At 47.4% G+C, this 16,729-nt stretch overlaps 2 protein-coding genes across 5 annotated transcripts in view; one reads left to right on the top strand and one right to left on the bottom strand.

Moving 5' to 3' along the window:
* Window positions 1–1,996, top strand: part of VPS26C (VPS26 endosomal protein sorting factor C) — a 19,809-nt gene extending 17,813 nt beyond the window's left edge. For all 4 annotated transcript variants that reach the window (XM_078608298.1, XM_078608302.1, XM_078608299.1 and 1 more), the window contains one exon: window positions 403–1,996. In XM_078608298.1, coding sequence (XP_078464424.1) covers window positions 403–491 — 89 coding nt within the window. In that variant the 3' untranslated portion in view covers window positions 492–1,996. The remainder of the gene's footprint in view (window positions 1–402) is intronic.
* Window positions 1,264–16,729, bottom strand: JHY (junctional cadherin complex regulator). The gene is made up of 7 exons (XM_078608293.1): window positions 15,909–16,729; window positions 13,639–15,249; window positions 12,068–12,195; window positions 9,726–10,380; window positions 8,255–8,341; window positions 4,256–4,396; window positions 1,264–3,846 (listed from the first exon to the last, which is right to left on the bottom strand). Exons 1-7 carry the CDS (start codon window positions 15,918–15,920, stop codon window positions 3,646–3,648), a joined length of 2,835 nt encoding a protein of 944 aa, XP_078464419.1. The 5' UTR covers window positions 15,921–16,729; the 3' UTR covers window positions 1,264–3,645.

Here is a 16,729-nt window from a genome sequence, read left to right as displayed (position 1 = left end):
GCCTCAAGCCCTCGCCGTCTCTCATGGTCCTGCGATGCAATAACCCACTCGTGGGTAATTTGATGCTTCAGATAGCTACGTGTGTGTGCGTCTGTACGCCTATGGGGAGCGCTAGTGTAGCGAACCCGGCGACCCGAGTTCGATTCCTGCTCACGGCCAACACCAGTGACGATTATCTGAACCAGTCCTAGGCCTCCCCTAGGTCGACTCAGCCTCAAATAAGTACCTTCTGCGGTGTGTAAACATCGCTACTTGGAAGACAAAGGCGGCCAGGCGTGGTGTTGGCCACTCCCCCTCGTGTGGCTTGCTGGCTTTCATAGGCGCTCGCTAACAGCACTTGCTCCTACAGTCTTCTAAGGCTATGTGGGGCATCTTTGTCTTTGTCTGTACGTCTGTTCACAGAGTTTGAAGTGAACATCGTCATCATCCTGCAAGATGACCACCTCATCACAGAGAACTTCCCGCTCAAGCTGTCTCGGCACTTGGTGTGATGAGCCCCACTCCTCCGCCTCCTGCTCCTCAACAGATTGCTCACTCTCACCCCTCCACGCTGGACATCAGCCGCCACTCCCTTGCAATCACTCATATTAGCGCCGCTTCATTCTCACGCGGAGTCATCGGCGCAGCGTAGCCCTCAAACTCTGCCGCCACGATCGTAGCCCAAGCTTGCCAAGAGAACGGCGCTCCCAGTAAAGCAGGCGTCCTGTTAGGCCAGGGCTTCGCTCAACACCGAGGGAGCCGCCACTCATCGACAAGTCAGGATGCTTGTGAGACCGAATCACATTCCACTCGTGTGCATTCGCAACGTGATGACGAATGCGACTGCCCTTGCTACGTACACCGGCCTTAACACATGCGTGCGGGCGCTTTCTAGTGAACTCGTGGACACTCGGCCATCTCTCCCGCTCTCTTCTTCCGCTTCTCCATTCTCTCCATCTCCATTCGTTTCTCTCATCACTCGTCAGTTGTCTCATGATGTGTCCTGCCCAATTCCACTGTTATTCCCTTTGCTCTCACAGCAGTATCGGCGACCCTTGCTCTTTTCCATATTTCTTAAATTCCTTAACCTGTCACCTTCAACTTTGTGCAGAGACGAGTCTTTAACAGCCTCATGTGGCTCGGCTTAGGCTTGAGCCACTCAGTTGCTTCCAAATTTGCAATGAGCGGCTCGGCCCATGGAAATCCTGATCTATGATCTTGCTCAGAGCCGGCTGAGCTGAGACAGAGAATATGGGCCTCAAGTCTTTTTGTGTGAACATTCACATTATGATGGTGTTCTGTCGACAGCCACATTCTAATTCACTTGTCACACAACTACAAATGTTTCAACTACAGATGTTTCAACAGAACACGCTCAGTGCAGACGGCTCCCGTCTGTATGAGGAAGGTTCTCACAAAGGTCTCAATCTGATGTCGCCTGCACATTTCACAACGCGATCCCAGGCGCTCAGGGACCTAAGTGCGAGCAGCAGAGCTCAGGTCATGAACATGCTCAAGTCGACCCCGAGTTTCTTGTCCTGTTAACATTGCGGGCAGACCAAGAGAGTATTCTTTCGTATGGCTGATGTAGATGCAGAGCAACAACTACAATTACACATTCAGGTGGTCAAGCCAAGTAACCGCATCAGGAGTAGCGGAGTGTATCGCTGTGATGTCATGGAGAGTCATCCCTTCTCACTCCCTCGACGTGTTCAGTTTGATGAGTCATCGTCGGTGTAACCCGAATGCTTGTTCATCCCACAATCATTGAAATCTGTCCAAACCAATGCTGAGCCATCGCATCATTTATTGGATAAAACCAAACTTACCGGTATTGCTGTGGGAAATGCCATCACGGATATATACTGAAATTCACACAAAATCCTGTGACCTGCAAGTACTGACCTCGCAGATCTAGTGATGATTCCTGTGACCACTTATACGTCACTGAGAATGAAATGAGAAATTATTATAAATTGTGTTCTATTGCATTCACATAAACCCACAGTTGAGTCAATGCGAACGCCTTCTCGTGGTGATTTTAGACCCTTGGACATCGGTCATCAGGCCTGGACGTCTTGCAGCGACGGCTCTCAGCATCAACCCTGCAATGTTTCCAAGCCTCCGCAAACCCCACGCGTTCTACAATAATGGGGAAATGGATTTCATATTTACACTGGCAGTGCCACTCTCCACCCTCGTGATGTCTGAAGGTCTTGCCTTGACTCGGCAGTTTTGTGTTCACCCCCCATGCGTGCCCACCCTCATGCGGCTATTGATTTGTTGCGGTACCATGGCACCACGGCACCATCTGTACCATCAACAGCGGTGGCTGCGGTCGGTATACAGCGGGACGATGAGCCACCTGGACGTTTTAAAAGCACAGTATTTAGTAACTTGATTATAAATTAAAATTTAGGAAACTGTTCAAAAGTTAAAAAACCTGAAGTGGATAATTTAAGTCACTCGTGCCCTAAGCCTAATAGACTCAGAATGGAACAAAGGAGACTGGGGTGGGGGAAGGGGTGTTGGGAGGGGTGAGGGACCGGTACTGCTTTGATCAACGCATCGCCCCTCTCCGGCTCAACCTCACAGCTGTGGCCCTTGGGTCGTGCAATCCTCATGCCTTTTCACTCCCACGTACCCCACATCCCTACGTGTAAGAATATAACACGTTTAAAAATGTGTAATCATGTTAAAATACCCACTTGAGGAAGTGTGTAATGCAAGTAAGTTACTTTTAGATTATCTAAGAGTAGACCTGGGTTGAACATTTTGAACATTCAGGCGTGGAAGTGTAGGCGACCAAAAGTAAACTGAAAAGGGCGCAAAGAAGCGTGGAGAGATGCACGCTTGAAATTATATAGAGACAAGAACACACGGATTCGAGAACATACATAGGTTAGTGGCACCATCGAAACTGCTAAGAAAAGTAAGAGGGCTTAGGCTGGAAATATTGCTTGAAGGGACGATGGACATTAGTAAAGAACACCAGAGTAGCAGTCAAGGAATGGAATGCGTCCGAGATGGATTTGTAGATTTCAGGATTGTAAGAAGTGGTGGTGGCTTTTGTTGAATTTGCTTGCTTATCCACTAGAGCCTTGCTGAGTCTTGGACTCTTTCAGAAGGGTCTGACCAACATTTTTGCAGCAGAGGGCAATATAACTGCTGTGTAATCCCAACTGAGTAATTTATAGGCATTTATTTGCATTGGGATATTGTTTTAGCTCTGGGAAGTAACCCATGCACAACGTTCAAAACAATAAAACTCCACGCAGACAGGCGCCAGAGTCAGAAATTGAATTCAAGCCCATTTTTGCTGAGGCACGAGTGTCACGGTGCCACCACCCTGCCGCCCCGAGATGACGGATGTATAGCAATAAATGGAGAACACCACACACATTGATCTCGGTCGGCTTTGTCGTTTGGCAGCTCCCAGGCCAGGGGTCGGCAACCTGTGGCTCTGGAGCCACGTGCGACTCTTTAAGGACTGCTTTGTCACGCTATTTATTAAGGACCGTCTCGTATTCACATGCATTGCGGCTCTTGAAATATTCGAACCCTTGTTGCTGTGAGGCACGAGTGTCGCCACCACCACGAATTACGACGATTTAGACCACATGGCAGTGCGTGAGTTGGGGCGCCCATCCAGGCATCAGGGCGTCGTCAGGGCGCGTGCAGTCTGAAGGCCGCAACGGCTTGCTTGTCCTGCTCGTGGCGTTGTCTCAGGTCATCCAACAGCGCCTGCATGGGGTCGAGTGCCGTCGAACTGGTGGGGGAGTCGCGCCGCTCCCCGTGGGGAGCAGACGCTTCCCCGCGTGCCTCTCTGTAGCGGGGCCGGGGCACGTTGCGCGCGTACTCCAGCGCCTGCGACACAACGCACGGGGAATCGGGTGTCACCACGTGCATCGCACTGTGCAGCGTGGCTCATTAAAACATGCCTTTTTTATCTGCCCAGGTAAGGCCCACTGAGCTACGTAGCTCTTTTTCAGAAGTGACCTGGCGATCACAAATGATAGCTCAACGAAGTGGCTTATCACGTGGACATTTATAGCAGCAAAGACTCTAAACGCATGTTGATTCTAAATGTGGAAGGAAAACCGGAGGACCCAGAGAAAAATCCACTCGACCGCAGAGAGAACATACAAACTCAAAATATTCAGGTGTGAGGGTTGGAATCGAACCCACGACCTGCATACCAGGTGAGGTAGTTAACATCTCGCCACCGCGGCGCCCCTAGGGGCGTGTGCCGCGAGAGTGGAGGACGTGGTGTCACCTGCTCTCTGCGGGACTTGCTGTCGCCCTCCGGCGCCGAGGTGGGGTGCACTGGGGCCCTTGTTCCTCGCCTCCCGAGCAGCGAGCGGTTCTGCTCCTGTACAAGTTTTGCATAATTCTGTTGTTTCCTGATTTTCTCCAACTGCAACAAAATACACAATAAATGCATTGGTTGTGTGTGTAGTGCACGCGAGGCTTGTTGATGGATTTGTACGCACATACCTAAAGTCGCTGCTTTTTCAAATCTCGCGACCAAATTGAGCGATTGTAGAGTAGCACGTAGAGGTGGTTTCACAGCCGATATTCCGATTCCAAAAAAATGTCAGGGTTAGGCCGTGCAATGATCCAGTCAAATTTCTGTCGCAAAACCCTCCATCTGACACAGCCAAATAAATAGTGACGCGCACGAGCGTCTAACCACACGCCGATTCATCTTCTTGGTTCTTTCGGTAAAGTCACGTAGAAGGAAAATAATTAAATAATAAAAATAAAACAATCAAATACAATTCTCACGACGTTTCGGTCACAACGCAAGCAGCCGTCAGGTGAAGAACAGGTCTATCGGAAAGACAGCGTCTAAATGAACACCACCAAGCTTGGCAGCGTATATTTAAGCTGGGTTAGGGGAGGAAGAGCGCCTTGACAAAGGAATTTGCATATCAACAGAGGAATTTAGCATATTTATGGAAAATGCAGATATGGGATTAGTCACTACTTGTGGAATGCGTAGGAGGTGGGGGGGGGTCTCAAAGTCATTATGCCCCTGCATTATGTAGGATTAGCAGCAAAAAAGGGAGGAGGTAGGGTTAGCAGTAATAAAGGGAAGGAATTTTAATAGTAAGGGGCTGCAGCAGCAAACCACCACATAAAAAACTAAAATATAAACTACATCCATATCAATATACTAAATATACTCTCCAATAAGGTGAGCTACTAACAGTAAGTCATACATTACAATTCTATGTCCCAAAAATATATGCCTCCAGCTAAACTTTTTCCTTGCATCACACGGATCTACCCCGTACTATATACTGCCATAGACAAACCCAACATTAAATTATATACTGCATTACTATATACCACCCTATACCTTAGACTATACATTGTAATATTACACTATGTATTATTCTACCCACCCTACTGTATACCACACTGCTGTATATTCACTATACAATTACGATGTATAATTACCTTATACATTATATTAAACATTACACTTTTATACTATTTATTATTATACAATCTGCTAAACACTATACCATTGACCGTCGCGTGAAAGGTACTAAGAGGAAGCAACGAAATATGTCAATGGGAGAGTGGTGGTAGGGGACTTGCAGCGGAGCAAAGACTCTATTCCCTGCGGAGAATACAAAAGATATATAGTCAATGCCAGTGAGTGGACTGCAGTCTGAAAGTCACCGTAAACGTGAACACAATCAGTTAAGATCCGAAATGGTTTATTACGTCCTTCCAATGATTGCTGAGCCAGAATCCATCTTCTCGGTTGAAATTGTCTCTGTGTTTGTATATTTGGATCGCCTCATGAACGAATCTCTCATGGTAGCCAGATGGCTTGCAGAGAACCTCTGTCTTGGAGAAGTCAATGGCATGTGAGCCCACTGAATTGTAACAGTGATCTGCCACGGCTGAGGTGTTTGTCCTAGCGTGTTTCACGTCTGCTTTATGTTCACGGATGCGGTCTGAGACATGTCGTTTGGTTTCTCCAATGTAACTGCTACCACAGAGGGAACTTAGTTTGTAGATGCCAGGGTACTGTATGTCTGGAACCACATCTTTTACAGATGGGACCAGATCACGGATTTTATGTACTGTGTTGAATCGGACCTGGATCTTGTGTTTATTCAGGATTTTGGAGATCTTTTTTGTGACCCCCGCAATGTAGGGTAAGGTGATGGTTTTGAATGGCTCCTCAACCGGATCCTTCTTGATGGTTGGAGTGATGGCTTTGTGGATTGTGTAGTTGGAGTAACCATTAGCCTTAAGAGCTTGGCGTACGTGCTTGAGTTCACTGGCAATGTGTTCCTGGTCGGAGATGCATTGGGCTTCATGGTGTAGAGTCTTGATGAGGGAATTCTTCTGGGATGGATGGTGGTGGGAATCCGGTTTTAGGTAAGCATCCGTATGGGTAGCTTTCCTGTAGACAGAGTGGCTCATTGAGCCATCAGGTCTCCTTTTAATTAGGACATCCAAAAAAGGTAGCTTGCCACCTTTTTCGACTTCCATGGTGAATCTGATGGCTGGGTGTATGGAATTGATGTGGTCGAGGAATTGGTCTAGAGCAGGCCGGCCATGTGGCCAGATGTGAGGACGGCTGCTTGCGTTGTGGCCGAAATGTCGTGAGAATTGTATTTTATTATGTTTTATTTTTATTATTTTATTATTTCCCTTCTACGTGACTTTACCGAAAGAACCAAGAAGATGAATCCCTGCAGTCACGAAAGCTTTAAATGGAAATTCACACGCCGATTATTACCGAGCTGAGTTCACAGCCAAGCCAGAGCCGAGACGTGGCTGGGCATGTGGCCCCTGAAGGCTTTCCTGGATAAAAATGTACATTGTGATATATTTTTTAACTATCAAGCCTTGTATTTGTAATAATGCCGGCCCTAGAGAGGCATGGCGTGCGGTGTATTCACATCGCGGACACCACTAGGATGTGGGTGCAGTACTGGCCCTAGAGGGGCTCGGTGAGCGCTGATCGATAGCGCTGGATGTCACCACACTTGGCTTGCAGTGCCGGCCCCTACAGGATAGGGTGTGGGAGTGCCGGCCATGGAAATGGGATTACTAAAGGCCGTGACACTCTAGTTGACCCCAGAGGACACGTGACCGGTTAAGTCTACAAAGGGGCCCCAAGTGGGGCTCGGGGTAGGTCACGTGTTGGGGTCCAGATCCTGCTCGAGGATTCTGGAAGATGGTCGTGGCCAAGGGCGGAGCCGGCCACGCTGCAGAGAATATAAGCCGGGTCCCCCAGAGGGACAGGCTCTGTTGTTCATCCTGAAGAAACCTTCGTCTATGTCCTACGTTCTACAAGTCTCACACACATGGACCTGGAGCCGAGCTGTTGGACCTGGTCTGTTGTAGCAGTTACGTTGTAATTAGTGTAGTTATCCTGTTAAGGGGCAGTTACCCCGTGTGTTGGTGGTAAATAAATGTGTTGCCTCCAAGAGTAAGTCTGCGTCTCAGTTTAACTCACTACATATTTATCGGAGCATATATTAACTTTTTTTCTTATTTTACCAGGTAAGGCCCACTAAGCTGTATAGCTATTTTTTAGAAGCGACCTACCCACAAATGATAGCTCAACGGAGTGGATTATCACGTGCAAATTGATAGCCAATTACTCTAAACGCATGTTGATTCTAAATGTGGAGGAAAAAAACCAGAGGACCCGGAGAAAAATCAACGTGACCACGGGGAGAACACGCAAACTCCAAATTTACAGCAGGCATCATGGTTGGGATCGAACCCACAATCTCCTGTATACCAGGCGAGGTAGTTAACATCGTGCCACCATGGCAACTGTGTCGGACCCCCCGACAGCCCCCAGACAGCCCACCTTAATCTGATAAAATATAATTGTAAGGACATTAAACCGTTGGATTGAACATAAAAGCATAACAATCAGCGGAGAAAATATCAATCATCTCAGTGATTAGAACAGTCAGTGGAAATTATCAGAACTTAATACAAATCCCTTTTACATCTCCAAAATAGTGTGTACACAGTGATATTCATTTCGCATTCACTGTAAAGTTACATGCAATTAATATGTTTAATTATATATAGTGGCGTCAATCATGGACATTGTAATGCGCACAGAACCGGAGCTATCAACTATTGCCCAAGCTCTGTGGTTCTACATTAGGCTGTTTGGCCGCTTGGTCAGCTTGCTGGATGTGGGTCTAGAGACTCTATACTAATGTTAGATGGACGGTGATGATATGGAAGTGCAAAATAAATTATTTGATAAACAAACCTTTTTTTTAACAGAGGTGCAATCTGGCCCAAGGCCTCCCAGTTTAATGTCTTGCTTGAGGTTTTTATAATCCTGAAGTGTATATTCCTGAAAGCAAACATCAGATGTGTGAGTCATGGACATAGCATTTTATTCCATTCCTGTCACGAACATTTTGATATAATACAAGCTGATAGTCTTTATACCCCATTACATTGCTATATTAGGCACTGTTGGACGACCTGAGACAGTCTCAATAAACAGCTCATTTATCTCCCAGTGACGTTGAGAATCTATTGCAGTGGGAACTCCACATTAGAGATTGCGTCTGGTGGCTTGACCGGCACGTTGGAAGTGTATGATGGCTGGACCGCAGAGACAATTAGCTCCTAGCCCGATGCCCTCCTCACGCAGCTTATCCCCTAGCCATACTCAACCACCCCCACCCCCCATACTCAACACCCCCCCATACCTAACCACCCCCCATACCTAACTGCCGCGGTGGTGATATGTTAACTACCTCGCTTGGTATGCAGGAGGTCTGGGTTCGATCCCGCCCCTGACACCTGTAAATTTGGAGTTTGCATGTCTCTCCCTCCACATTTAGAAACATGCGTTTAAGAGTATTTAGCTGCTATTCATTTTCACATGATAAACCACTTAGTTGAGCTATCATTTGTGGCCAGGTCGTTTCTGAAAAAGAGCATTACAGCTCAGTACGTATTACCTGGTAACAAAGTTTATACTTTAACCACCCCCCCTACCTAACCACCCCCACCCCTTTTTAACCTTCCTGCCTCAGTACTGGTTATAAAAATACACGAATTGAGCAGCAACCTATGGAATATATTGAACACTGACTATAGATGGATTTAGTGAGACGTATATTTCATGGGACCTCCTTTGCCAGTACCAAAATATGATAATAGGGTTTTCCCCTTTTTTTGGCAACAAAACAGGTGTTAAGATGTTAAAACACGTCCTCTGGTCTAACACCGTTTGAGATGAGGCTCAAAAGAAAGCTGTCTCTGGTGTGGATCAATCAGTTTCAAGGACAATGCATATATTAACAGAGCATGTTTTTTGTTTGCATTCTGACCACAAGCATTGTGGTTAATGCAGATATGATTCCTTGTAAAAGGTTTCAGTTTGGTGTTTTAACATCTTAACACCTGTTTTGTTGCCGAGATGTATATTGTTTTTGATAATGCAAGTGTTGTAGAAAAACAAAACTTTTATGAAAAACACAAGTCCAGTCAGGTCACACGGTTATTCTGCTTGACACAGTTTTGAGCAAGACATCGTATCTATTTGCAAAATTTGGTTGTGAGCTGAAACAATAATAGGGGCACTAAACGCTTGTGTACGTGACAATTTTATATATTTGGCAGCGGAGGGTCTCACGACAAAATTTTGCCGGATACATTACGTGGCCTAAGCCAAAAATCAACCAAATTGTAACTTCCATACAATCGTAACACGGCGCACTTACCTTATAGTTTTTCAGCTGCGTCTGCAGTCTGTCCAAACATCCGTCCGAGTTGCAGCGCGTTACGAGCGGCGACGACCGCGCGTGGAGAGCCAGATCCTCATGCTGCTGCTGCTCAGCTAGGCAGGGCACGTCCCAGTCGGGGAGGGCATCGTACAGCACAGGATGCAAGATCCTTGCTCTACCTGGCCACGCGCCCCCTGTGGGGCCGTGCGTCCACAGTTCCCCTCCGGCGTCTAATGCTGTTCCCCGAGGCTGAACGTCCCTCGACGGGTTCGACGGCCACGTCTCGTCGTGCGCTCCGAACGGGAACATGGGTTGCCCAGGTACGTAGCCAGGAACTTGCGAGTAGGTATAAGCATGACCGGCATTGTCCAGAAACACCCCTTGCATGAGCCCGTAGAGAGCACGGTGCTGCAAACCGATGGGGATTTGCCCAAGTTCGGCGCTCGCGTCGCCCCACTGGTGATACTGCAGCGTGGGGTTCATACCGGCATGGATTTTGTCGGCCGGCGAGGAACGCGTGGCCACTGCGCGGTGGCTCTGAGCAGGAAGCTGTCCTGGAAACTGGTGTCTTCCATCGGCGTTGCTCGGGTGGCCGTGCGAGAAGATACTCGCTTGGGAGAAGTTGTAATGTTGGTTCGTACTCTCCGGCTTCCTGTTTGTAAGAACAACATCGCAAGGCAAAGTTATCTCCCACATACAACAACCACAGGTGCTCCTAGAAGAGATGATAATTTGAGTCAAATGCCAACCGGGATTTGAACTCATAACCTTCCATTGGACGACAAGTACAGCTGAGATCCTCTCTCCTGCAGCCATCCTAGCCACATCCCATATTATCTCCATTCCTCAAGCAATTCATCAACAGTACTGTTATTCACAGCCAAATTCATCCGATGTTTCACCGATAACAAGAGGTGATCGGCAAATTCATCCTCTCATTGGTGTTTTTAGCGAAAATAACACGCGGATAAGAGGAAATGGAATTTGCAGATAATATGATAAAAATGCACTTAATACAAAATTTACTGATCTGGATTTGAGGAATTCCCCACAACGTTTATAACAGAACACGATATGTACAATATTATTGTATTCAAATAACAGCATTTCAAATACAGATATGTGGTGCTTTGATAATTTAAAAGTAACGCAACACTTGTTAAGCGGGGGTTAACTTTTAAAATACCCGCAGTAGGACGCGGACGTTGCTTGAATGTCACCCAAGAAATCTCGATTGAAAACTAATTTCTTTAGAACTGCTTCTTGTGTTTAGTTTGTTGTCCTTTCCCTGCACCTCTGATTAGCACGGTTGGCTACGTACGGTGTGAAATAAGTTCAACAAACTGTATAGACAAGGCACGACTTTAGCCACCTTGAGAATAATTTTCCCCTTTTTCCTGGCAACAAAACAGGTGTTAAGACGTTAAAACACCAAAATGAAACCTTTTACAAGGAATCATGTCTGCATTAACCAAAATACTTGTGGTCAGAATGCAAACAAAAAACATACTCTGATAATTTATGCATTGTCTTTGAAAGTCATTGGTCCACGCCTTGTTTTTCATTTCTCCTGCCTTGTCACTCAGGGCGGGGGGCATCAGTGGTGGCGATGCTGCTGCACATGGCTGCTGTAATCCAGCGCTGTGCGGAAGCAGCAGTGAGGGTTGGTGGATCACCACACACATAGACGTTGTGAAACTCCCTTCCCGTGCGCGTCGAGGAGGTGCCATGCCATGGCTCGCCAGGAGAAGGCGGTACAGCATCCGGATTAATCGTCATCTGTTTACATCTGTGCTAGGATAGAGTGTTGCCCCCTCGCACAAGGCGTGCGTTTTTTCCGGGTGCTCCGGTTTCCTCACCACATGTATAATAAACACAACTCATCATTAATTGGTGGCTGATAATATCTTACAAGAAAAACCCAATGCAGGATCGTTCTGAAAAATTGTTCTCGGACTCGGCGTGGCTATCAGAATCATAATATTTATTTATACTGGAGCAATCCGAAGAGCTATAAAGCTATTTTTCACAGATGTCCAGTAGGGGCAAGTCGGAACGTTCCAACAACAAACAATACAAAAACACGATAGGAGCGCAGGGTATAGGAAAGGTAAACAAATCACTCAAAAATTTAAGTAAACTATTTTTTTATTTACCAGGTCACGCCCACTGAGCTATTAGCTTCTTTTTCAGAAGCGACCTGGCCACAAATGATAGCTCAACGAAATTGCTTATCATGTGGAAATTTACAATAATGAAAAATTTATAAACAAACAAGCGCAGCCGTAGGAGCCGCACGGCGTTCACACTCTGTGCCCTCACGGAGACTGCCCCCTCACCTGTGCACGGGGAAGGCGCCGGGAGATGGGAACTCGGCCTCCTCCTGGGTATCGCTGTGGATGCTACGAAGCGCCGTGGTGGTGGTGGTGGCGGCGCTTTGCTCCTCCTGCCTTTTCCACAGAAGTTTCTGTTTGGTCCAATTTCAAAGAAAAATTAGAACGTGAAAACGAAACTACTTAAAACTATCTTCTTGGTTCTTTCGGTAAAGTCACGTAGAAGGGAAGTAATAAAATAATAAAAATAAAACATAATAAAATAAAATCATTCTCACTTTTTTATGTTTTATTTTTATGTTTTTATTACTTCCCTTCTACGTGACTTTACCGAAAGAACCAAGATGAATCCCTGCAGTCACGAAAGCTTTAAATCGATACTTAAAACTACTTTTATTTTACCAGGTAAGGCCCACAAACGATATCCAAACGAAGTGGCTTATCACATGAAAATGTATAGTGTTCAAATTCTCTAAACGCATGTTGATTAAAAATGTAGAGGGAAAAACCAGGGGACCCGGATAAAAATCCATGCGACCACGGGGAGAGACACACAAACTACAAATATACAGGCGTCAGGGTCGGGATTGAACCCACGCCCTCCTGTATACCAGGCGAGGGAGTTAACATCTCGAAGGACAAGCATTCACCGGAATGACTGACCCACTCAGATTAAATTAAATAATACATACGCTGCAACGATGAATATCACTACTGTGATATAGAAGCAGTTCTTAAAAGTCAGAGTGGTTTCCTGCTGCTCAAATGAGCATTGTGGCATTGGTGCTCATCTTCTGTAAACAACTCTGAGCCATTCCTATGGCAGGGGCAAGACTGTCCATAGGACAATTACTGTGAACTTTCCCACAGAGTGGTTGGGGGTTGACATCGTCCCCCCAGGATTTTTACTTACAGGGATTCATATACTGTACCTTCCGAGTGCGAACCACACACTCTGCCGTTCAGCCACCTGGTACGATTAATAAAATATATATCTAAGTCCATAATAAAGGTTTTTGGGTTAGAACGCGTAAATATAAATGTCGTAAACCCACCACCACAATCTGCAAAAGGTTGTGGTGGTGGGTTAACGACAAATGTGTATTTAAAGAACCAAAGAGTATTTAAAGGTACTCCTCTTCCCACCACCACTCAACACGGCCAATTAGTAAGGTTTGTCACATAAAAAAAATGTGCCAATAAGTTACTTCAGCACACCGGTGTGTTTGAGATTAAACCCACAACATGTATATTTACGTGGTCTAACCCAAAAAACCTTTATTATGGATATTTGTCGCAAAAGCCTACGTGTTATATATGTAAGTACTTATACTCTATATCTTAGCACTGGAAGTTACAGTACTCGGCATATGACGGTTTTGGTTTCTACGCTGAGGCCATCCATTCACCGAACTAAAAAAAAACTCGACTTCCATTGCGGGCGGATGCCTGGATTCCAACAAGAGAACAACATTCTAGATTTGAAGCTTTCGTGACTGCAAGGATTCATACTCCTAAGAGTATGAGTAAGAGAACAAAAACCGTAAATGCAACGAGCTCGCGGCTCAGAGGCTTACGCGCTTTGCGGGGTCTCCGCACTGTCTCCGGTGCATCTGCAGGTACGAGGACTGCTTCTGAGGCCTCCTCCCAAGATTCTGTTTGTTCGCCTCCAAGATGTCCTTCCTTTGTTCCGAAAAATGAGGTGGTGCTGGGTTCACCGTCTTATCTCTAATTGTAACCTGGTCACGATCGTCTGTCTGCTCTTTGTCGTGCACTGCTGATTGTGCAGTTGCCTCATTGTTTCTGTGTAAGGAATGGATTTGCTTAGGATGCTCTGCAAAACCATCACCTGGTGGCTTCTGCGCTGCTGCACGTAGCAGCATATTGTTGTACTCTTCTTGCATTGCAGAATGAAGGGATTCATATTCTTCTCCTTCACTGTGATCCCGATGTTCAGGCATCAGTACGGGTATTTTTGAACGATGCTTAAGTGTGACCCGTCTAGAGCTCTCTACATCCCTTGCTACGATGCCTGTCCTGGACTGGAATTCCACTGACTTGTCATGCCTCCCTTGATCTGTCACGGCCATACGCTCCGGCGGTTTGGATCGATTCCTTTTCCGTCTCGGAGCACCGGGCAAGGGATCTTGCTTCACTCCGTTGAGATAATATTCATCGCTCTCCTCTGCCGTGTGTTCTTCCACAAGCAAATGCTCCTTCTCCCTGCGGGGTTCCCCGTCACGTACGATCTCAGGCAGCTTATTCCTCGAGTTCCTTGCGACCTCTCTCTTGTGATGTCGACGATCTCTCGGATCTTCTGGTCCTTCGTGACGCTCGATTACCCGTGCCTCCTGCTTGTGCTCTGCGTGGTATGGGGTGCCCAGCCTCTGAGCCACCTGCTGCTGCTGGTTCTCGTCCACGGATAAACTATATTTTAACTCGGACTCCGCAAACTTAACTTTACTAAAACTGGCCACTTTCTCAGTTGGTCCCAAATGTGCACCGCGCATTTTTCTTGCGTGTTCGTTTTGCCCATCGGGATTCACGCTGCGCGGCATAATCTCATCACTGGAGCCGAACTCCGACGTGTCTCCTTGGGACTCGCTCAGGTGCACAGAATCGTGATTTCTCTGCAAGGGCGTCGAGGCGTCTCTGATGAAGTCGTTTTCAAATCCCAAGCCGTCTTCGGAAATGTCATCAGCGCCGCCGTCCACGAATCCCACCACGGCTTGCTCCTCTGCGTCGGTGTCCGTGGTGGATTCCTCCTCGTCAGACGCGTAATCCAAGCTATCCTTCTGGAGCAGCGCGTTTACGTCTACACGAGCTCCGTGCCCCCCACCATGAGCTCCATGCCCCCCACGAACTCCGTGCCCTCCACACGCTGCGCGCTCGCTCCCCGGGTCGTTGCCGTGCATGTGTTCCACGTGCGGTAGCGGAGGGAGGGCAATGCTGCCCGAGTCAGTGCTGCTCGCCGACTCGCGAGACTGGCTCGAGCCCGCGATGCGTTTGTGGTTGAGCTGCCGCTGGTTGAAGTTAATTCTCTTGAGGAGCTCCTCTTGGTATTCCCTTTCTTGAAGGTTCTCCACGTCCGACTCATAAGACCGCGACAGGCTAATGTGCAAATCTTCGTCGAATGCCGCGCTCAACAACAGCTCTTCCTCAGTCGTCAGCCTCAACTCTTCATTATCCTGCACAGTCACCACACACACACACAAGGCAAGTGCTGTCACTTCTCCACAATGTTTATACCAACAGTTCCTAATTAGGAACTGTTGGTATCCTAATTAGGAACTGTTGGTATAAATCGGCTCACCAACTCAGTAAAGGGTGCGAAAGGGAGAACAGATGAGAATGTCGATGACAATGTGAACATGGAGAAGACATGGAGACGTTTGAAACTGAGTTCTCATGGACAAACCCAGATCGAGAGAAACGTCTCTGTCCTCATAAGATTTAACACAGGCTGGGACAATGCAGAATAACTACCTATTTACATTTTACCAGGTAAGGCCCACTGAGCTGTATAGCTATTTTTCAGAAGTGACCTGGCCACAAATACACTAAAAGCATGATGTTCATTCTAAATGTGGAGGTAAAAAAACCGCAGGATCTGGAGAAAAATCCACACGACCACGGGGAGAAAGACACGCAAACACCAAATATACAGCAGGCGTCAGGGTCGGGATCGAACCCACGACCCCCTGCATACCAGGCGAGGGAGTTAACATCTCGCCACCACGGTAACCACGGGAGCGCTGAACGCCGATTTCGTCATACTGCAGACGGCGTGGCCACTCGGCTCTTCATACGAGGGCCCTCCCCGGGGAGGCGTCGAGACAGTGCTCACCATGGCTCCCATGACTCCCGGCTCGAGGGCGCCTCACTGATCTCCTCCAGGTGGATCCGATAGATAATCCTGGAAGATCTCCTGACAGATGATACGGCGGTGGAGATAAATATCCTGTTCACAATAAAGGTTTTTGGGTTAGATCACGTAAGTATAAATGTGTCGTAACCCTCCACCACCCGACACAGCCAGTGAGGTTTGTCACGAAAACAACGCGCCAGTTAGTTACTACTTCAGCCCACCGGTGTGTTGGAGAGTAAATGATAAATGTTGTGGAGGGTTACGACACATTTATACTTACGCGATCTAACCCAAAAACCCTTATGAATAATATTGGTCGCAAAAGCCGACATGTTTAACTGATAAATATCCTGGTCGAATACGTTGATGATAGACTGGAGGGAGCGTCTCACTCCACCCCACACCTCCTCCTCACCGCTCTACTCACACTCACCTGCCACTCCTCACCCTCGCCCGTCACTCGCTCACTCACTCCACTTACTCTCTCCTCTCTCCCAATCACTCACTCACTCCTCTCACTCACTCTCTCCTCTCTCCCATTCACTCACTCCACTCACTCACTCTCTCCTCTCTCCCAATCACTCACTCACTCCACTCACTCTCTCTCTCCTCTCTCCCATTCACTCACTCTCTTCTCTCTCCCATTCACTCACTCTCTCCTCTCTCCCATTCACTCACTCACTCCACTCTCTCCTCTCTCCCATTCACTCACCGACTCCGCTCGCACTCCCTCTCACACCACTCTCACGTCTCCTCACGTCTCCTCACGTCCCCCACGTCTCCCACGTCTCTCACGTCTC

The sequence above is a fragment of the Lampetra planeri genome, chromosome 29 (assembly GCF_965212315.1).
Source record: "Lampetra planeri chromosome 29, kcLamPlan1.2.h2, whole genome shotgun sequence".
NCBI classification, from domain to species: domain Eukaryota; kingdom Metazoa; phylum Chordata; class Hyperoartia; order Petromyzontiformes; family Petromyzontidae; genus Lampetra; species Lampetra planeri.
Note: the sequence above shows the minus strand (reverse complement) of the source record. Positions and strands in the feature narration are given on the sequence as shown.